The sequence below is a fragment of the Copidosoma floridanum genome, unplaced genomic scaffold (assembly GCF_036245765.1).
Source record: "Copidosoma floridanum isolate Cflo_tuat_1 unplaced genomic scaffold, Cflo_Japanese_pri ptg000009l, whole genome shotgun sequence".
Lineage (NCBI taxonomy): Eukaryota > Metazoa > Arthropoda > Insecta > Hymenoptera > Encyrtidae > Copidosoma > Copidosoma floridanum.
In genome coordinates, this window is record NW_028321886.1 from 8743171 (window position 1) to 8765438 (window position 22268).

The following is a 22268-nucleotide window of genomic DNA, read 5'->3' on the forward strand; positions in this document are numbered from 1 at the left end:
CTTTTTTTTTTTTTTTTTTTTTTTTTTTTTTTATAGTAATATTCCCGCTAACGCGCACTTGCAGCTATTGCTACGCCCTATTGTTTCAAGAGCCGCGCACTATATTAGCATAATCATCATTACTACGACACATGTGCATGGGTACACGTTCTTCAGTTGGCACAAAAAGTACAGGCACAGTATAGTTTAGTGTTGTAGCCTCCTCCACTGCCACGTGCACTTATGGCCTCATGTCCTCTTACGTGTCGTTGAGTGTATATGCGTACATTCATTTGTCCACGACTTGCACCGATTGTACCATCTGTGACGAGTAGTCCATGCGTGGGCAGGTGCTTGTATACTTGAGTCTTGATATTTGTTATTTACACGGAGGCTGGTGTAGTCACTAATACTCAGCAATGACGGATACGTGATTCTGAAATCAACGGAGAGAGTTGCGTGATTTGGATGCGATGCAGTGAGTACACGGGTAAGGGTTATTAAAATTAATTTCATCGCTCCCAATGGATGAACCCTTTGGCAATGTTGCTTGAACGAGCCCTTGGGGCCTTTGGCGATCGGAAATCAATTTTGGAAGCTCTCGAGAATATGGGAGTTTTTTTTGCAAAAAAAAGTCTGAAGTAGTTGAGTCTTTTTTTTTTTTTTTTTTTTTTTTTCATCATCGAGAGCTGCCAGTGTCGTTTGGAATGAACTTTTTCCATCAAATATTCTGAACCGAGTCCGAAGTCGTATGTAGTTTGGGCAAGAGTATTTGATGGATTTTTAAATACTTTGAAAGGAAATTCGTTTTTTACCCGAACAAAGTGCATTTTTTTTTGCCGAAAAATGTGTTACTCATCACTGTATTAGCAACACATTGAAATAATTATTTTATTCTGTGCAAACAATTGCAATGAATTTTGTAAATTAAAATTTACTACAAAGTATTTGAAAACACGTATAATTCAATACATTTTTTGACGCAAATAATGCACCATGCTTTTAGCAAAAATTGAGTATTTTGAAAAAAAACTTAAAAGGTATGACGTTCAGCGAGCGCGTGTAGTTCTTCAAAATGTATGGTGAAAATTTTCGTGAAACTTCGACACAGTTGTGACACCGCTGTTCCGACAGCTGCAACCGCTGTTCTACACCCGTGTCGTCACCGAAAAAACAAAAAAAAAAAAAAAAAATATACAAATATACGTATGAAACTAAGTATACACCTTTACAGGGGCCGATTCTCCCACAGCATGCATCACGAAAAGTACGTGACGGGACTCGCCTCGTTAGCATACATTATCATTCACGGCTGGCTCGAGCTTCAATTAAAAAGTTGCGCTCGGAGTATCCCGCGGGAGCCGGGGTAATTATGCGTAGGGACATAATTCACGCTCTCGCGTGAATTTTCGAGTAAGAGCCGCGCACGTATATTATATATTCTCTCGCCATTCGCGGTCGCGTCGGACAAAGACGAGATGAGATATACGAGCGTTTAAGCCCTCGTGGAAAGTTTCAGAGGGAAATTTTGCCGCTGTGCCATTCTCTCCCATCCACGACGAGTTAAAAGCAGTTTTCAATTACCACTTTTTCACTATATACTTACGCTTTGACGGGGGCTCAAAGCGCGCCTTTTATCTCTATCGGGCCTTTGATTTGATTGCAGAACTTGGGCGCATATAGGCGTGCCCCGAGAAGCCTACGTTTTTTCGCAAAATGGCACAAACGTAACTTTATACAAGTGACCGCGCACTCTTCGGGCCATTGAAAAAGGATGTATAAAAAGCCTCGAAAAGACTTTATCGAAACTCGAATCGCATATAGCCACCATAAACCGGCCTTACACGCGTCCGCGCTAAACTAGGGTCCCTCGAGCGCATGAGGAACCAAAAGATAAAATAAAAAAAGACGAGCCTATGTAATATATCATCGCACGATTCTACAATGAGTGAAAAAGGATACCTTTCACATGCGGGTTAAGGCGGTCACAACATCAGATGGAAAATATACGTGTAAAGGTTCACTGCTCGATATCGTGTTTTTTTTCACTCGCGGCACATCACGACACAGTTAGCTTTCACCTCGACCAACGCAGCGACGAGTGCACGGCTCGGCTTTTCATTCATAAATCAGTATGTCAGCGGCCTGAAAACACATCGAACACGACGAATCGCTGCTTATACACGCAGTGGCTCACGTCCGAGCGTGACTCACTGACGTCATAGCGCCGCGGTACTGGGCGTCGGACTGGCGCGCGAGCGATCGCCGGGCCTCAAGAACCACCACCACCACCACCCCCAGCTGCACACACGTTAGCCGCCAACCCCCTTGGATGATGCGCAGACGCGGCCCCCCTTCACGCATCGCGGTCAGTAGTGGTAATTCAACTTACAATCTACCCTTCACCTATATACACATGCTCCCCGACATTCCGTGCATAGCATTTTATTATATAGGCCCTCTCTGATCGAAAGAGATTGAGCGCCAACTGTCTCCTACTGGTACACCTACGGGGCATTTGGGTGACGGGCTTGGCTTTCGCCCCGACGCGAGACTCGTCGTGATTTGTCCATTAGGGACTCGAGGGAGCTTTATTTGTCCCGATCAACCCTTGTTTTCGGTTTACGGGTTGGATCGCGTGAAAAAAAAAAAAACAAAACAAAAATAAAAAAAACTTCCTTCCTCATTTTGAATACCCTTTATTCACGACTATATACCGACTATAACTTTACCCTTATCCTCGGCGCAACGTAGATAAATAAGGTCAAAAACAGGTATATGCCGCTCGCTCGTGTATATAATTTGCATCAACGCAAAACTTCACGCGTGCTCCGATGCCCATGAGAGCACGGGTACGCGGCTGCAAGTAGTTAAGGTCAGCGTTAGCTCAGACGTGGCTACGCCGCGAGAAAATTGTGCCGCTGGTGGAGTGCACTTATGATGGCCATACAGCGTTTCCTTCCTGTACATGTATGTTTGTTTGACAGCGTGCGTACACGGCATATATATATGTAGGGTATACATAGGGCAGGCGGGACTCGGTTGCTCGTTACGTTTGTCGCAACTTTGCTGTACTTATACGATGAAGTTCGGGAGTCGTCGCCCGTTGTACCTATACTATGGACATCCAGTGCTTTGATTTTCAACGGGACGTGGTCGAGGGGGAACTGGGTTGAACTTTTTGTTTTTCTTGGCAAAGGTCAGCCGCTTTGTTTGCATACGTGGTTTCGAATAATCGGGATGAAACGTCCATTTGCGCAGCAAAGGGGATTAAAAATAAAGGTATTTCAACGAAAGGGCGATTCAAGGGTGGAAAAAAAAATTTGTTAAAACTTAACGTTTAAGTCAAATAAGTATATAAATAAATTATGTACCGGTACTCGATACCAACACGTCTACAAGTTCATGGTAGGTACATCCACGGCTGCAGGTGCCATTATTATCGAAGAGTAGGTATATGACCTGTCAGGCGAGGTGAAAGCAACAGGAGCTTCGACGTTTGCAATTGGAAATCATCTCCCTCTCTCTCAATATACGTATTATTTGACGTCTTGTACACTCCACCTTGAGCACGCGTTATACTCCAATAATATCCGTGGCTCATGTTGCACACGGGGTGAGGCTCGTATATATATACTTACCGGGAAACATCATCCCAACGTTGCCTTAATACGTACGAAATCGAGATCAAATTTTCGCTTCTTCGATCGCTGCCTGTTGTCGAACCCACTTGTACACGCCCTACGCGCACCATGGCTTAATCCGTTTCCGCAAATGGATCCCAAGCATTAGGGCCCTCGTTGTTATTTCGTCACCTCGTCGAAAACGAGTGGTGCAGTGTAAATTTTTTTCCCTCCGTTCGGCTCGAGCACGTCGGTTAAATTTACTGGCCGGCTCCGTCCGAGTTTGCCTCCGCGTGTGTATTCGTTGAATCGCCCCTCGCGTGTATACCTGCAGCGATTCGGGAGGGGAGCCGGCCGTGTGTCAACTGCGAGTTTCAAGAGTTTTTCTCTCTCCCTCGCTGCTGGCGGACAAAAGAATTTTTTCCAGGTTAAGATATACGGGGGGCGGGGGCGCAGTGCAACGAGAAAGACGGTAAGAAATAATGGGTGCGTATAAATGAAGTCTTAAAAAAAGAAAATTTTAAAAATAAAATACATATTGGAAGGCAATAATACATTTAACAAACGATTGTTTTTTATTTGAGATAAAAACTATGTCTCAGAGTACGCACATCGTATAATTATATACAGTACAAAAGATCAGAGTCAGTAGAGAAAACTTGGCATGATGTAAAAGTTATGTTGTTTTTTTTTTTCCTTCTTTTTATTTGAACCAAGCGAGTTAGCAAACATTCGTGGCTCACACGATTCGACAAACACAATCGCAACGAACGGACGGAAAACAACAATTACACGTCCCCGGAAGCTACGGGGTATACGCGCTTATCTCCTAATTTATCGCAAATGTGTCGAGTCCCGGTGCCACCGCACCCTCTCGAAGGAAAAGAAAAATAATCAAACACCACTGTATATCGTTTCCTCCTCCCCATACTTATACGTCCGTCGGACGGCCATGAATTTTCGAAAGAACCGCAAAATAGACGCCGTGGAAAAAAAAAACAGTCCTCCCCTCCTTTTCTCTCGGATTAAACAAAGGGGAAGGAAAAATAAAAAGCCCCGGCAAGCCAATTCGGGGGTTCTCTTCCGTGCAAAGCTCGAGGTACATCGCGATGTTTCACGCACTCGGTGGTTTATAAAAAAAAAAAAAGAATATACATATACACACGCGTCCGTTGCTTTCGAGAGCACCACTCGCGCGGCTAAATAATGGAAAGGTCGACGGGGGCGGGAGCCGTGCATCACCTGCAACGACTCGCACAACCGCCTGGGGGAGGAGAGAAAGATAAGCGTATAGAGTGGGGTATAGAGGAGAGATACGCGTTATCTCGCCACTCGAGCGCTCAAATAGAGGCGAAGGTCCCAGACCCCAATATGTGAGAGACATAGTATATATACGGCACATAATGTTGATCAATAGTGTCGCTGTCACCCCCCTTGCTCTCTCTCTCTCCCGTACGTCTGTTATACACGGACCGAGATATGATGGGTACAACACGGCACTCGCGTGTCTGTGTGCGTGTATATACGTATAACCGGGGAGAGAACCAGCCATAAGTTGGATGAACGAGGTCGTGCCTCGTCGACCATATACTCTCGCGCTTTCTCAACACCATACCTACAGTTGATCCTACTTATGTACGGGAAACGTGGTTATACTTTTTTTTTTTACGGGAGAAGAGGTGTACAATTTCGCGGTGATCGCGCGCAGTTGATATATTTTAGTAGATACGGTCGGCGTGTGGTCGGACGCGAGAGCTCCGATAAATCTGAAAAAAAAAAAAACAGGTCTTAGTTGTCTCTGAACCATCCACCGGCGGAGCCATGAAACCGCATTTAGTGCCGAGGAAGGAAGAGAAAAGAGAGACTCGAAAGCAGCCCCCCTTGCGGGCTTCTCTATTTTAAGGGGCAATAAAAGGCAGTGCACCTTGGCTCACGGGACGTTTATTTTCGCGAAAGACACCGAAGAGGAGAATCGACCGGAGCGAGGGAGAAAACGTGCCCTATCAACACTTGATGCCAATACGTTGCCAGGAAGAATGAGAGACCAGTACACACACACGCTCGCGCGCGAGAGACGGAGCGAACGATCGATAGAAGAATAGCAGAGAGAGAAAAGACGCTCGAATCCCTTGGTGGAGGTAATCGAGGAAAGGACCGCACGGGTGAACTTTGTTTCTTCGGAAAACACTCGGAGAGAATGGGGAGGAGGAAAAGTTCGGCTGCAGCTATGTACTCTCGTCGACGGGGGGAAGAAAATTTCTCTCGGTAGCATAAAAAGTGGGTCGGGCCAAAAGAGAAAGAAAAAATACAAAGGTACGCGGTCGTGTGCGCGAAAATTTCTTTTTCCTCTAATTTACCGGGCTAATGCCCGCGACCGGTAGCCAAAGGGAGTCTAAAGCCCCCCTAAAGTTTGTTTTTTAAGACGGAAATGGGGGAAAGGAAGGTAATATCGAGGGTATAGCAGCATTGTCGCTGTGATTTATTTATTTATTTTTTTTCTTTTTTATTTTTCCTCTCGTAGTACCCACTCCAAAAATGTACACGCACGGCCCGCGTTAACGATCTCTGACACTTTTCAAAATCATTTCTCGCACACGCGCGAGACGACGTACAAGGCGTTCTTCTTTTTTACTTCTACTCAGAAATAAAAAAAAGTCACAGAGTCGATCTAAATATTACATAAATTGCGATCATAATGGGTTTTACACACGGGGTAAGCAACAACAACCCAACGTCAACTCGAGCAAACGAGGACGAGGGTATATTTATATGTATACACATAAATCCACGTTACGCGCCGTATAATGACTATTTACGCTCGGCAAACAAATTAAAACGAAGAACTCCCTGTGAGCGCACGCAAGCAAATCGTTACGGATGTCCCCCCCCCTGAACTTGAGATGTTTATCCGGCTCTCGAGAGAATAACGGAAAAAAAAAGCCCCAATTCAGTCGCGACGCGGCGAGAGCGGAGGGGGCGTGTTGGCGATGTACTCGGGGCTCGGGCTATTGCTCCCCGAGCCTAGGCTCCTGTCGGGCCACTTGAACGTCCGCAGCAGGGTGGCGCGAAAGTCCTCGGAGAAGAGGCAGTAGATGTAAAAGGTCAGCGAGTAGTTGACCACCTCCAGCAGGTTGGCCGTGGCGCGAAACACCTAGAAGGAGACATGATACGTGTAAGGATGCGAATAAAAAAAAAAAAATAAAGAATGAACCCATATACCTGGTAGGAGAAGATGCTGAGGTTGGCCTCGTTGAGGGTGAGGTCGAGGATGACCATGGGACTGACGCAGACGAGGAAGAGCAAGCTGGTGCTGCCGAGCAGCATGACGAGCCTACGCTCCTCGGACACGCTTCTGGCGTCCCTCGCGCTGCGACGCGTCAATCGTCGGCGGCGCTCGCACGTGCGCCTGTACGCCAGCACGATCCGCAAGTTCAGCACGGCCAGTAGCACGGTTGGGCCCACCTTGAACCCCGTCTCCAGCAGCACCCTGTACACCTGTTACGGGAAAAATCACATGTGTGGGTACTGCAAACCACTGACCAAAGTAACGGATTCGAACGTGAATTGGCGCTTCCTCTGACCGATGCAAAGGGAATATATACATGTATATTTAATAAAACACCTTTACCTTGTAAACCAGTGAGCGCAGCAGGTCCGAGTTCTCCCGTCTGCGGTAGAGTACGGCCTTCGCGAGGAGACACCTCTGGATTTTGGCCTTGAAGGCGTAGGGCACGTACAGGAGGAAAGTCGCCAACGGCAGGACGAGGACGGTCCAACGTGGCGAACCACAGACGGGCTGGCGGTGTTTCCGGGGCTGGCAGACGCTCGCGTGTCTCTCGAGCGTCAGCGCCGACAGCATCATCACGCTCACGCCTGCAAAAACCCCCGCACTTGATATACTATATACTTGCACTGGCTTTTTCTCGACTCGCTGAATACCCCTGCGCTTTTGCGAGTACGCTTTATTTTTAATAAAATTCAACTCCAGGGCTAATACCACCTCGTCCAGTTTTTTTACCCTCCCATTGTTTTCGCGTCTCGCGCTTTAGGAATGGAATAAAACGAACCAGCCGCGCGTTTTTTTTTTTCTCTCCTTGTCCTCCGTGCTTGTTCCGCATAACTCTCTGTGCTCGATAAGCGCGGCGCGTCGGAAACTTTGCATTGTCGAAGCTCCTTTTTTTGTTCCATTTTCCTCGTCGTTGTACGTGACTTTTTCTTTTTATTTCTTTTTTTTCTTTTTTTTTTTTTTTTCCTGTGTACCGTACAAAAGTTGCCATTCCGCCTGGCTCTTCGCGAAAGTTTTCAATAAAGAAATCGAGCCACGGTTAAACTTTCTTACGGACTTTTCGTGCAATTACTTGGAACGTGGAAATAAAAACAGAGGGGGGGGGGAAAGGACAATCTTCAAAGTGTCGAGCGCTTGATTTAGTAAAGTTTATACGTTTACAGCCCGAAAAAATCGCGGATTATCTCGGCAGCGACAAAGCCAAACTCTTCCTTTTAGCGTGTGCAGAGCGCAGTTATCGGGCCCTGGGAAGGCTCGACCGTTTTTCAGGGGTATATGTATGGGTAAGACTGACCGAGACAGCTGTTGCCGAGGTAGAGCTCGAGGTGCACGTGGTAAAAGGCCTGCAGCCAGCTGGACCAGCCGAGGTTATCCCTGTGGGTGAGGACGCGCAGCGTGAACGAGATGCAGATGGCCAGGGCGAGCAGCGAGGCCGTTGAGTATCCTGCAATGGACAAACACGATCATTTTCTGTTTTTTTTTTTTTTTTTTTTTTTTTTTTTTCCCATATAAATATGTTGCGGGTATGAATCGTTTTACCAATGATAGCCACTTTGTAAACGGTGGAAAAATGAATCAGCTCGATGATCACCCAGGCGTACAGTACAATTATATCCAAGTGAAAAATCAATGAATCTCTCGTGGATGTACGCGGTACGCGAGCGGTGCGTTTGTATTTTTCGTATGAATAAATTATTTACGAATACGTATCTACCGAACGAGGTTTTACCACAGTGGAAAAAACAAATTACTTCCTTCCCTCCACTGACCCTATACAAGGCAGTAGTCGAGAGGCATTATTTTTTTTAATTAAATCGTTTTGTACTCAACTGCAATTTTGCGTAACTCATATACGTATACCTTCAAAAGTATGTCAATTATCGAAAAATTGTTTACAATTTTGGAGGGGCGGGAACAAAAATTCACCGAATAACGAAAGGGCTGAGATGAAAAATTTCAATCGTTTAAAGTATGAGGTTGAAAAATTCAAATTACATGGCCAACGAACAACAGTGTCTCGTCGTTTAATGCATTCCATTCGAAAAACGCAACATCCAAGTTACGTAGAAAATTTAATCAAAACATATTACTCCAACAAATACAGAATCTACCGTATCGGTACTGCGTAAAGCTTCAAAAATTGAACACGATTAAATTCAGTTGATACTTATACGTGCATGTTAATCGGCACTTACTCCGCACCGGGTAAGAAGATGAAAAGAGACGCAAAAGGCCACGTCGTCTCGTGTATATAAGAAGATTCATTTTTAAAACCCTTGAAATATAACATGTATACAAAAGAAATCCAATTCACCGTTGCAGTATATACTGCACGAGAATCATGTTGGGGGTAGTTACAACTGTTGGCCCATCAGCTCGAAATAGTCATCTCTCGCTTGTCTATACGACAAACTTAAGTCGGAAGTTCCCACGGACGAAGGGGCTCGAGAGTTTGTTCATGCAAGCGAATGTGTGCGAGATGTGTACCGTTTTTTGCGCTGCAGGGGGTGGGGGGGAGGGGAGATCGGTTTTCGATAAATTCGTTCGTGTGTATCATCGATCTCCCTTAATTCGCACTTTCCGATAACACGTACTGCGCGTGTGTACCATACTTTGTGCAATTATTTAATTTCTCACCCCTCGCGAGCACTTGTTGGCGCCCCAAATCGATATAATCGGTGATACATACGCAATGTGGAGCGCGCGGCGATTTGTATACTTATACAGCGCATACCGATGCGGACAATATTTTAACCATATCAGTGATGTTACATTTTACAGGGTAATATGGAAATTACACGCGCACAAAACAACAATGGGACTTGGGGATATTAAAGAAATATTGAGAGTCATGTAGATATACGAATATAAAAAGGGGAACACGACGGGTACGCGTGTGATTTTCCAATCTGCGTGTTTTCCGAGTTGATTTCTTTCCCCTTAATTTCCTTCATTTATTCATTCCTTTCACTCACTCGATACATGTGTACAGAGTGTCAAGGTGGTCGAATTTTTTCTTGCGTTTCGCGACCCCCTTTAAAACTCCAGCTGGTTGACGGGTTCGCGCGTGTGCGCATATACGTAAGTTAATAAAACATTTTGGGACACTGCAGTCCACGGGAGGTGGAGAAAATTGCACGCCGGTCAATATTTCATGAGAAATGTCAGGTCTTTTTTTTTTTTTTTTTTTCGTTCATTCCAAATGAGCTTTCCACTATATGAATATCAGACAGCGTTGGGCATCTGGGGGTTTTTCAACTTTTAACGGTGTTTGTTGTCAAGTATACCTATTACACCTTAAAGGAAAAAAACGAGTTTGATCGATGAATTTCAGTACAAAGCATATAGTTTGAAAAATCACCGAAACGATCAGATACGATATACCGAGCTCGGTAATGCATGATTGACATGCAGCGCTATCGTTACACCTGCGTAGGTATACGTGGGGTGACGCTAATGCGCGACAAATCAAAAAGGTTCAATGGAAAACCTGATGGAAAAAAAAAAATTATGTTCATGTATGTTAGAGACTATATAGGCGCAAGATCAAGTAAGTAGATCAGGTGGCTGTGCGGTAAGCCAAGTTCGGGACAGGGAGGAACTATTTCTGCATTTATACATAGAAACGAAGGAATAAGGAATAATCGTGTATTTTTACAGATTTAGACCTGTTGGCAATAATGCCTTATTCTCGAACGATCACACATCCTGTCGAGTCTCTTTGTTACAATTACCAAAAAAAAAAAAAAAAAAAGTGAAAAAACATGTCAAAATTAACTCACCCCTCATGTAAATGTAAGCCGTCCCCTGCATGTTGCGCCTCGTGAGGACAATCAAGTTGAGTACGTTGCCGAAGATGCCGAAAAAACATATGACCGGTATGACAATGCCGTAAGTTACATTCCTCAAGTCGGGGATCCGTGGATCTTCGTACCTCCGAATTTCGCTCCGCGGGACGCAAAAGTCTTGCCAGTAGGCCGACTTGTTCGCCGATTCTTCGGAATCGTTCATATCTCTCTCTCTCTCTCTATATATATTTTTACCTTTGACGCTCAACCGACAATTTTTATTTTCACGATTGTAAATGTGTGAAATAAATCGCTCGGGTGATTTTCATTTCGTGCGTGGAGGAAGTTTCACGTGTTAATCAACAAAAGCCAACTAACTAGTCTCCAACCGTAAAAAGGACTATATATGTATTCTTCGGCGATTCTCTCGAAACTGTTGTTTGCTGTACCGAAAATGCGGGTCCCAACAGACATATACGGTAAAATTATCGATTTCCCGGATTGTCGACCCATGTTCATTAAGAAACGCAATTCACTGTTTCGAAAAATAGGCACTCTTTTTTCCTGGTATAGACGAAAAAAGTACAGCAGGTTTTTTTTTTTTTTTTTTACAAATTTTATTCAACTTGATCGAAACAAAATTACCTAAGTATATACAAACTACGTATACGTATATGCATGTGTATATATAACAAAGTTTGTTATTCTTTTCTATCACATAAGTACTTACTTTAGGTATATGCATTAGTTAATACAAATTAATTTATGAAAAGTTCGTTATGGACAGTAAAATATTAAAATGTTCATGCAAAAGAAAAAAACTTTTTTTTTTAACACGTTTGATTATTAAAAACATGTTTTATACTATTTTAACATAGAATTACGTTGATAATTATTTAATGAAACGTTTTTATTTTTTAACATTATAAATATACATATTTCATTTGGTCATTTTTTTTTTTTTTTTTTTGACAAAGCTAGTTAAATATTATTACACATGTACAAGTTTTTTTTTTTTTTAATTTACTAAAGTCAGTAATATTAACATAACACACAAGCAATTATCATTTAACGCACGACCTCCTAATAGGCCCAGACGAAGAAGAGCTTAGCTCAGATTTTGCCATTTAAAATAACATTGAGAAATCTGAGCTAAGCTTTTCTTCGTCTGGGCCGTCGCTATATACAGCAAAATATTATACAATTAACATCAGTGTTATTTTAAACATACAGTGTTATTTTAAATAACATGAAAAATAAAATTATTTATTTTATGCAAAAACTTCAAGTCAACAGGTTCAAATTTTAAAAAACTTTAAAATAGAAAATAATTGCTTTTATCAACTTAATGTGATAAGAATTTTATTAGGTGATTCATTTGAGAGACGTTTCCTTTCGATGGATGGCTATTTGTAAAAGTAAAAATAGAAAAATACATGGAAAAAATTTATTATCAAGCTATGAGGACAAAGGTTCAATCATTAAAAAAGTTTTTGGATTATAAAAATGGAATGTGAATAATAGTTTCATTCATTTATGCAAAAATAGATAAAATATTTTTCTCTCGTTCAATTTTGTATCTGATTTGAAGTAGCAAAAGTTTTTTTTCTATAATATCATTACAACGATCCTTAAAGGAGTTTGTGGTATTATATGATATGAGATTTATAAAATCTTTAATTTAGGAACATATTAGTATCTTATTTTAAACTAAACCTATTGCAACTAAATAAATGCATCCTTAAAACAATAAGAAATCTAGATATTGTTTTGATGGAACGCTCCGAGGAGATGCAAATTTTTAAGCTTAGGAAATTTCTCAGTCTGTATAAAGAAGTACTTTTCACTCTTGCGTAACATGAAGTATGCATAAGATTTTTATTCCATATGTTTGGAAAAACATAAGACACGCCGAATAAAAGAGAAAAAATAAAAAGAAAGAAAACATGCATGAAAAATCTTATTCCCTCACGTCACGGCCACTGCTTGCATATCAAGCGCTTTACGAAAAAAATGCCGAGATAACACTGCTCATTCTTCACACCCATCATTTTTTTTTTTTTTTTTTTTTTTTTTTTTTTTTCTCTAATTGTTCCTTATGGAAAAAAAGTGACCATATGATGAATAAATATCATAAGTTTGGTAGTAAAGAACGTTCAGTCGTACTCGAGCAAGGATTCCCTTTTGCTGATTAGGGTATCTCGTTCCTCTTGCGTCGACGGCACCTCGGAAATATTCGACCTGTTGACTTTAATAACTTTGTTCACTTTGCTGAGACCCTCAGCCATTGCACTGCCACCGGAAACGCTAGAAAATAAACTGTGGTAGTTTTATTAAAATTAAGAACGCGCTGTCAAAAGAGTTGACCAAACTAATGTTTAACATACACAATATCTGTCTCATCATCATCGTCCTCTTGAGCCAGCTCTTCAGGAGATAGAGTAAAGTAAGGATTTGCGGATGCTGGTCGAAACTTGTAACCAGTTAATACGAAAAATACGTAATTAGTCATTTCACGGAACATTTCGTCTAGCCACTGGTATTGGAAAGGTACAGCAATCTGTCAAAACGTTTTTATTGGATATACTGTATGAAATGAAATAATTTTTTTTTTAATTTCAACACTAAAAATGTCAACTTACCGTTAACAAGAATACTATCACTCGAGTAAAATAAATATAGCACACTATCATTATATAAAAGTGTCTAAACAGTTTGAGTTTGCGCAAATTAGCAGCAGCTTTGCCGTCCATGTGAGCTGCTTCTTGTAAATGCCTTATGCTCCAGACAACTGGGAACATAATGGCACCACAGCAAAGTAAGTCGACCAGGATAAACACGTATCGCCACGTGTTGTGCTCGATATCACCTTCTTCGCTCTCTTCAATAATAATTTCTGCAACATTTGCTAAAACCTGAAATGCCAAAATTATCAATGTAACTAATTATACCTACAAAGTTTTGTTCATGTCTTTTTCTCCAAGTTTCACCTGAAGTGGAATAACAATCATGAATAATTTTTTATCTTTGTCGGCCAAAATATGCTTGATGAAAGTCCACCCAGTGCCAATGAGAACAATAGTAATAAACAGCACAGCTCCTTTCAACAAGTGAGTGATGTAATACAGTACAGCCCATGCTGCAACATGTTCACCTTTTGTTTGAATAAAATGAAAATTAATTCCATGGAATAACAGAGATAATGATTTCAGGTAAACGAGAACAGCCATGAGATAGTGAAGTTTAAAAACCGGGTGCCTGTGAAAATTGATAAATTTATTAGTGGTTATGTACAAAAAATTTGATACAAGTACTTGGTTTTCAAACATACTTGCTGTGCTTGAGAATATAAACCCAAAAACAACCCGAAAGAAAGAACAAAACAGCCATCATGAAGTACAATTCTGGCAATGGCATTTCGCCAGCACTCAAAAAATTGTTATCATTCATTTCTTTTATTTCCATCTGAAATAAAGTATATTCAAGTTTTAAAACTACACCGTAAGAAACAGCAAAGGTAAATAAAATATTTTTTTAAAAATTAATTTACCGAAAAATCAACTTCCGTTCTGTAAGGTCCATAGTTGGGGCAATTGTGAAAATATAAATTGTACAGGCCTTCTTGATCTTCATTAGCAACGTACATAGCAAAACTTGTGTTATACAGTTTTTCGTTATTGACTTCGTGAACAGACATTGGCAACGTTTTTGAGCACGAGGTACTTTCTACAGCAGCACCATTTGATTTCGTATTGTTGGATTGTCTCAGCTCTACATAAGTTTTAAAATAATCAATTGACAATACACTTTAACCTCTCTGCTCTAATTTCAATTATAATTTTCCAATTTTTCCGTGAAAAAAGGTTTGGTAAAAAAAATTAACATTAAAGTATCACACCTCAACCATTTAATTAACGCACTTTTAAAATCAATATCTTATAAGCTTATATAGCAATAATATCGTTTTTCCTACATATCTTGCTAGTAGTGAGTAGTTCATGAAATTCGACTATCCTTACATAAAATTTTTGGACCAAGACACGCCAAACAATAGATATTTCATACAAAGTTATAAATAACTTACCATGAGGAGAACTATCTCTCTTTTTTCTAGGAAATAGAGCAGTGTCACTCAAACTCTTCATTGAACCCCTCTTGTTTCGAGCTAACCATATTGCACTTGAATTTTGATAAATATGTAACGAGTGCACATTGCTACTGCAGTTGACCATCAACCTAAGATCATACATGTGTTTTCATCATTCCAACATGAGAAAATAGAATTTTCCAAAACATCACAGATAAGCATAGCAGACAACTTACCGCGTCTCCTTCAAGTCAAAGGTAAAGTATATGACAGCTGTTTCATCCCTTTGCTCGTAATCAGATTTCGTACTTGTAGCACCTTGAAGTACACATTTATCATGACTGTCCAGATAAGGATTCATAGCATCACTCAGAGTACGATCCAGGGTGAAGCCAAACTATAAAAAAAAAATATATGAACCAATTTTTTGCGCGAGTGTCGCTAATAAATAACAAATAAATATTGACAATAGATGTAGTGAGCTCACCACAGCAGACTCTTTGAACGGCACAGCCTTAAAATTAATCAAGCTAACATCCAATATTCCATCTTTGTAGAATCCAAAGGTGCTCAAAGATATGAATCGCCTACTGTCTTTCTGTAAACAAAATATACATCAAGTTTCAAGACATTGTCCTCATTACCATACTTAATACTTAAGCCTGTTATAGTTGACTCGAATGAGCTTCATGAGCAAAATATTAAATAAGTGATAATACCTCGTGAGAATTGACTTACTTTAATATTAAACTTATGAATCCTCGCGGATATAAACCCGACGAGGAGGAGCAGAACGGCCAAGAGGCCGGGTACACACTTAAACAGCATTTTCTCTTAGTTTTTTTCTCTCAATGTGTTGTGCTAACACAAAGGCAGGCAGTGCTTGTACACATCTCACGCTGGAAGTTTGACGTATCCTCGAAGATGATGTTCGAGCACGTATCCAAATGTCAAGGACCTTTTCCTCCACCCTCGTTCAATGAAGGCGTCCAACTTATTGACTGTCACACACAATTAATTATTAACATTTTAACTATTACGTTTATGTACAAGTCACATATATCGATAGAGTAATTTGATCGCCCAGGCGACTGGAATAGACGTAGGTTTCATTGTAATTAAGTCTACTTGTGCAAACTTACTCTTTTTTTAGCTATTATTACTTACATGTGAACATATGACAAGAAAAGACAATGTTTTGATGTAGGTAAGCACCGCGATATCGCTGATGCGAAATGATCAAAAAAGGTGCAAGCAAAGAAGCAAGTGTGTCTTCCGTCTTCCTCTCTACCACTGCAAAAGCGTACGCGAACGTAAAGGTTTATTTTCATGCAACCGTTGCGTTGCGTGTTACACCACAACGATTGGTTTTAATAAGTATAAACAATTCGAATTTTTTATGCTAATCACGTCTTTTTTCGCCAGTTGTCAAGTATTACGTGTATATGAAAAAAGAGTATTATTTAATAACTTATCTGGTAAAGATTTTTCTAAAAGTTTTGATTAATTAAAATTATTTTGAAAGCACGCAATGACCTTCACTATTGCAGTAAACTTTTTTTTTTTATATTCATATATACCATTGGTTTCATTTAAAAGCTATTGCTAACGATGTTTTTAAATACATAAAAAATTATTCATCTTTCTAACTTATTTAAACTATTCCGCTAAGCTTTAAAATGTAGAACAAAAACACACACACACGCACTTTCCTTTTTTCGCGGCAACGCGAAACTCCGAAAGGTTTGAAGTGTTTATATTTTTATTGCAAGAGGGAGTATATTGAAACAACGTGATAAAATTTCGCTGTGTATTATTTAGTGCTTTTTCATATAAAAAAGTTAAGTATTGATGTTTATCTATGATGAAGAGGTCATTGTTATGTTGTGATTTTTGAAAACTAAGAGTAGATGCAGTTGTCGTACAATATTTATGCGTGTATGTTCTTTACCAGTATTAAAAGGGTCCCATCATTCATCTTAATGTAAAACAGTTATTAGTATCTTAATTTTTTCATTCAATCAAATAGAATTGAGGACTCGAGTGTGTGTGGAGCGTAGAGGTTATGTTTCCAACCTTCTCCACGATTTAAAAGAACGTGAAAAATCCATTTTTCTTTACATGTAATGGACAGACGTCATCTTTTATTTACCAATCTCACAGCACCAGATCCTAAGCTCATAAAGGCTTCTAGCTTTTCGGACTTCTCGACAATGGAAAAAGTTACATTCCAAGAACGCTATCATTCACAGACATCAAACAATCTTGTCAAACAGTACAGCTGCGAAGCTATTTGCGATATCAATGAATGGTATATTTGTAATTTCTTATATCTTTTCATCTGTTATACTAGATGTTAATTCAACATTTTCTCTGTATATTGCAGTCCTCAAAGAGACACACAATCACAACCAATAAATGTTTATAGTCAGGAGAGTGCAAATATTTGGAAAAAAGAAGTGCCTGCATACAATCCAAAATCTTCTATCTGGTCAAAAGAAACTAACTTTTCTCGTTTACCAAATAATGTATCATTTCCCACTGAACATCACAGTTTCTCAGGTGCAGGTAACAGCACTTCCAAAAGGATTTTGGCACCACCAAAGTTAATCGTTAATGATACTGAATTTGAAAAATCCTTTTCCAATAGCCAAAACAGTCAAAACAACTTTGGTTTAGGTTCTTTATCGCTTGCATTATGGCATGGACCATGTGGCGATTTTGTTAATTTAAAAAAAAATTCAAATTCAAGTAAAACGTCTGCTATTTTAAAAGAAGAGCGCTTCGTCATGAAAGACCAAAAAGTTGAGAGGTACAATTCAAGTAACAAAAATTTCAACTTTACCAAGAGAGATAATTTTAAAAGTGAGGAAAGTAAAAAATATGACGTGAAAAAATTAAACCAGAGACTGAGGTCGCTTGTGGCACCTACCGAAATTAAATCAGGAAAACAAAAAAGGTTTTGTAAATATTGGGCAGTTATTTTTATAGTTCTGCTTTCGTTGGCTGTTCTTTACTTGGCAATTTTTCTTAATGACACTGATTTCTTCAATAAATTATGCGATCCTCATTTCCAAATCAACAATTTACCTGAAGAACTGTCCAAACTCGTTCATGGGCAAAATGCTGCAGTCAATGAACTTTCCAAGTTTTTCATTGAATTAGATAAAAAAGCAAGTTTCAATACTCTAGTGCTAGTTGGTGGAATCGGGGTGGGAAAATCTCACTCTTCTGAAATTATTAGAAGCAATTTGAAAGAGACCAGCAAAGTTCTTGATTTCTTTCCACCTTTATATACCAAGGATAAACAAGCTTACTTATCATTATCCATATGCAAGTGCAATTTGATAAGATTGGAAAATTTAAAAACCAACGACTTGGAGGAAACTGTTAGATTTTCTAGTATTTTGAAAGAAAAATCTAAAAACTACTGTGTCCTTATTTTAGCAATTTTTAACCCAGAAGAAGTCGACAACAATTTACAAAGAGTCCTACACATAAATGAATCCATGTCATTGATCGAAAAGAAATTCCAGGAAGCTCAAGTAGAAGCAACGATAGTTAATTATGCACCTCTGAGCGATGAAGCCTTGACCAAGTGTATAAAAGATTTGTCGGACTATGTCGGTGTAGAACTTTCGGAGGAAGACTTGGAAAATATAAAAATAGATTTAAAAAAGGCAGATAGTGGCTGCAAGGGAGCTTACGCCAAAATACAAGTCACAGAAAAAAACATTAGAAAATCATCCAACGAGTGAAAAGTTGGTTGGGCATGAAAAACCAATTTTTTATATTAACTAAAAAAAAATTGTGATACAAGTTGGTGCCATTAAAAATAAAAGAAAAAAGAAATGCCCAACTAAACGTGTCGAAACATTTCCCTTTATTAATAGAAAAAAAGTATGTGCGCGTGTAAAATGCTTTTCTCGTCAAACCGTAGAAAATCACCGGGAAGACGAGACTCGCGAAAATGCCAATAAAAAACGTCGATACATTGTAAGTAACGAGAACCAGGAGACACGAGCACTCTGACAAATATTAATCTCGGCCAAGTCGATTGCATTTGTATGATAATTGTTATTTTTTCGCGCTAGAAGGAACTGGTTTGATGAATGTACTGCACGACAAACGTTCAACATTTCGCGTATAGGCAAATACGCTTGAATCGTCGGTATGGTTTGAAAAATGATTATACGCAGCGATATTTTTCGATGATAACGTAAAACACACACATGCGTATAACGTTAAAAAGAGCATTGTCGATTTCCCGGTACTCGAGAAAACTAGACGTATAGGCACGTACGTGTTTTTCCGTCAAAATGTAATTACCCCGAGCGTAATGGACGAGCCGGGTGAAAGCACCGGCCGATGCGCGATGCACCACATGCATCTTGTATACATAAGTACACCCCACCGCGTAGAGTTACGGTTGTTTTGGCGGCGCAGATATAATATTTATATTACGAAATATGCGAGCGCGAATATTCCTATCGCTTTCCGTTTTTTCCTTCTTTTTCTTCGATTAAGCACGAGAAAATAAGAATCTTTGTATCGACGGTAAAGAGGATGAGAACATAAGTTGTAGTAGTTCACTCGTCAGTATACTTGCTATCGTTTGTCATCGAGGAAGGGAAGGAAAGCCGTTGCGTCGCTGTTACCTGCGGTGTTATTGGCGTTATGCAAAAAGTCTGCGTAAGAAAGTACGGGTGCCTATTATACATTATGTTGCTTTATTACCTCCGTACCCCTCGCACGCATCGGTAGATTTGCGCCCGTCCCTCGTAAAAAAGATAATTAAGAATGCGTAGCTTTTTACACGCGTGGACGCCAAATCGTGTTTTGTGATTTTCTACATATTATAATAAACTGTAAGTATAGGCTGTAATTTTGAGAAAACTATTGAGTACAATGTATATATTAATAAATAGTTTACTTTTTCAAGAAAGAAAAACGATTGTTCTTCCATTCATTTTCCCGATTCCGTGATCCTCAGTATATCCTTTTTTAGGACAAGAGAAAAAAAAAAAAAAAAAAAAATCAAATTAAATCTAACGTTAATTGTCCTGGCCGATTGGGTAATCGAAAATTGAGCTAGCGCGTGCGCGTAACGCGATACTTTACGCGATGCTTTTTGTTTTACGATTCACACGAAAACACAGTTTCCCTCACGTAACACAGCCCCGAACTATGTTTTCTTTTTTTCCCTCCGTTTTCTTCTTTTTTTTTTTTTGCTAACAACAAACGATAAGTGTGCGCGACGCGTACGTCGATCAATTTTTTTTTTTTTTTTTTTTTTTTTTTCTGCATTTCTACGTCAAGACACTTGTCGTGCCTCGTGCGACTAAAAATTAAAAACTACATGTATCAGTAATCAAAAGGATCGAATAACTGCATTGTGATTATTATTATTTTCCTTTAAGCCCACCAGTGTAGCAGCTGCTTGTGATGACGATTGCATCACACAAAAGAGGAACCAAAATCAGTAGTGTCAATAACAGCCGGAGGCTCCCCGTTGACCCAATTTTTCAACGTATAACGAAAAAATCATGGTGACTCCCTGTAAAGAGGATGCGTCGCTAATATTCCAGAAACTGAGCGATAAAAAAAAAATAGCTATCCGATATGGTAGAAGAGAAGAGTATGGCGTCAAGGATGCACTTGGAAAGTAAAAAAAGACGTGCGCAAAGTGTTTCTTAATAAGTAAAACCGGTAAAGGTCGAATTCCGCGTCTTTGGACTATGTACATGTATACATAATAGCGTCAACACCAGAGGCGCGTGCTGCGAGCACAGTTCAATGTTAATAAGATTCTATTGGCGTAATCGTCCGAGTGTATCCATCGGTGGGCTATTGCACCCAGAGAACAGAATCTTACGAATCTTCGGCTTCTCGAATTTAAATAATTAAATGTGGCATTGATTTTATTTTTAAACGCAGAGATACGTAAAGTTGTACTCTATTAGAATGACGAGATAATTGCCCAATAATATCAGTTTTGGAAAAAAAATATCGGGGCGATGGCCTCATGATGTATGACTAGTGTTATGCGGGTAATTTAATGGTTGTACTAAGTAATGAAAGCAAAGTAGCAGAGGTAAGATGAAATTGTTTTCAATCCAAGATGACTCTTCAAAAATGAAAAATCTTTTAATTAAAAAAAAAAAAATTTTACACATTAGTTATTCTAAACATTATTCCTTCAACTATATCTTTGAAAAACTCCAACGCGTTAAAATACCTTTGTTTTTTATTGCATCGATTTTTTTTGGTACTAGATGATAGTAATTGTTTAAATATTCGACTGATTTTCTGAAGAATCATCGCCTCAAAAGTAATGCTCTAAAAGTAAAATTCATTACTTACATAATTGTATTTATAATAAATCAATCTAGAATTAATAAGGTTGCACGTGTACCGGTTTTAGCTTGTCTGACCAGACACGTCAGCGAACTACTTACTTCAAGGAGTAGTGTATATGCATAGGTGTATAGAGAGTAGTTAAATACAGGCAGTTAAGTACCTAATAGGCAAATAACTTGTGTTTTCTCGCAAGTTAAAAATCATACAAAAAAAAAAAAAGTTAAATACAGTTAACCAAATACAATTTAATTAAAATCTCGTGTTGAATAAACAATTTTTACTCATTTTCAGTGTGCCTATACGAATGCGCGTTGCAAAATTTTTCCTTTGTGCTTCCCGAAAAATAATTAAACAAACCATGGCATTTATATGTTCAACAAAAAAATTTGAATAATAAGCTCATCGATCGGGGTTGTTGACCACGAATGAAAAATTCCGCGTATTTTTACACTATACATTTTTTTCCATGCGTTATTTAAAACAGATTAATTATGACTTTTCATTATAGAATCACGCCTGACTTTAAGTTAAAGAAACCGAGCGCTAACTAATTTATGAACCTCTGCAATTGTTACCTGCTCTTTCAGTACAAAAAAAAAAAAATTGTACTTTTACGATTGCTCCTTTACCCATGTAATCTGAGCATCGGTATGGGTATGAAGTTTTACAACTCTCCAGAGTTTATTAAAACACACTGTTATCGACCGTATCACGTCAAAATGACGCGTGGGACCTTTTTTGCCACCAACACCTCGAAGAAAGCTCATAAGCGCACAGAAAGCGGCACCTGCGATAAATTTATAAGTATCCTTGGCGTGCACATATACATGTACACGCGCAGCATTTACAGTTACGCGTTTAAATTTGACGCACTTTTTCCCTGTTACTTTTATTTCATGGCACTCTTACGTCACGAGGCTGACCGAGTGAACTAATGTTGCTGTGGTTATTTTTTTTTTTTATTACTTAAATAAAAAAGAAAAGTAAAAAAAGTTGAGCGCGAGGAAAGCCGAAAGTCAGGGGAGAGTCGGAGCACCGATAGGAGTAAAAAAATCGCGGGTCGATTTTCAGGGAACACCGTATGTTGGTGCTTTCCCGTTCGTTATTTCGCGCTCCAATTTGTCCAGATTGTTAAGCGTTAGGTG

At 39.5% G+C, this 22268-nt stretch overlaps 3 protein-coding genes across 4 annotated transcripts; 1 reads left to right on the forward strand and 2 right to left on the reverse strand.

The window, feature by feature from the left end:
- Positions 1-6549: 6549 nt before the first annotated feature.
- LOC106638009 (putative G protein-coupled receptor B0563.6) lies at positions 6550-10899 on the reverse strand. The gene is made up of 5 exons (XM_014351007.2): positions 10671-10899; positions 8183-8332; positions 7231-7475; positions 6822-7097; positions 6550-6753 (listed from the first exon to the last, which is right to left on the reverse strand). Exons 1-5 carry the CDS (start codon positions 10897-10899, stop codon positions 6550-6552), a joined length of 1104 nt encoding a protein of 367 aa, XP_014206493.2.
- A 1036-nt stretch (positions 10900-11935) lies between these two features.
- LOC106638021 (protein GPR107) lies at positions 11936-16036 on the reverse strand. Of its 2 annotated transcripts, none has more exons than XM_089589375.1 (11): positions 15931-16036; positions 15502-15764; positions 15251-15361; positions 15000-15160; positions 14761-14912; positions 14227-14447; positions 14008-14141; positions 13667-13934; positions 13319-13591; positions 13064-13236; positions 11936-12995 (listed from the first exon to the last, which is right to left on the reverse strand). In XM_089589375.1, the coding sequence occupies exons 2-11, from the start codon at positions 15589-15591 to the stop codon at positions 12833-12835; spliced, it is 1746 nt and encodes a 581-aa protein (XP_089445501.1). In that variant the 5' UTR covers positions 15592-15764; positions 15931-16036; the 3' UTR covers positions 11936-12832. The 2 variants fall into 2 exon arrangements, with proteins under 2 accessions (XP_089445501.1, XP_089445502.1); XM_089589376.1 differs by having other exon boundaries at positions 11937-12983.
- A 437-nt stretch (positions 16037-16473) lies between these two features.
- On the forward strand, positions 16474-19657 carry LOC106638022 (uncharacterized). The gene is made up of 2 exons (XM_089589377.1): positions 16474-17074; positions 17150-19657. The coding sequence occupies exons 1-2, from the start codon at positions 16890-16892 to the stop codon at positions 18519-18521; spliced, it is 1557 nt and encodes a 518-aa protein (XP_089445503.1). The 5' UTR covers positions 16474-16889; the 3' UTR covers positions 18522-19657.
- The last annotated feature ends 2611 nt before the right edge of the window (positions 19658-22268 follow it).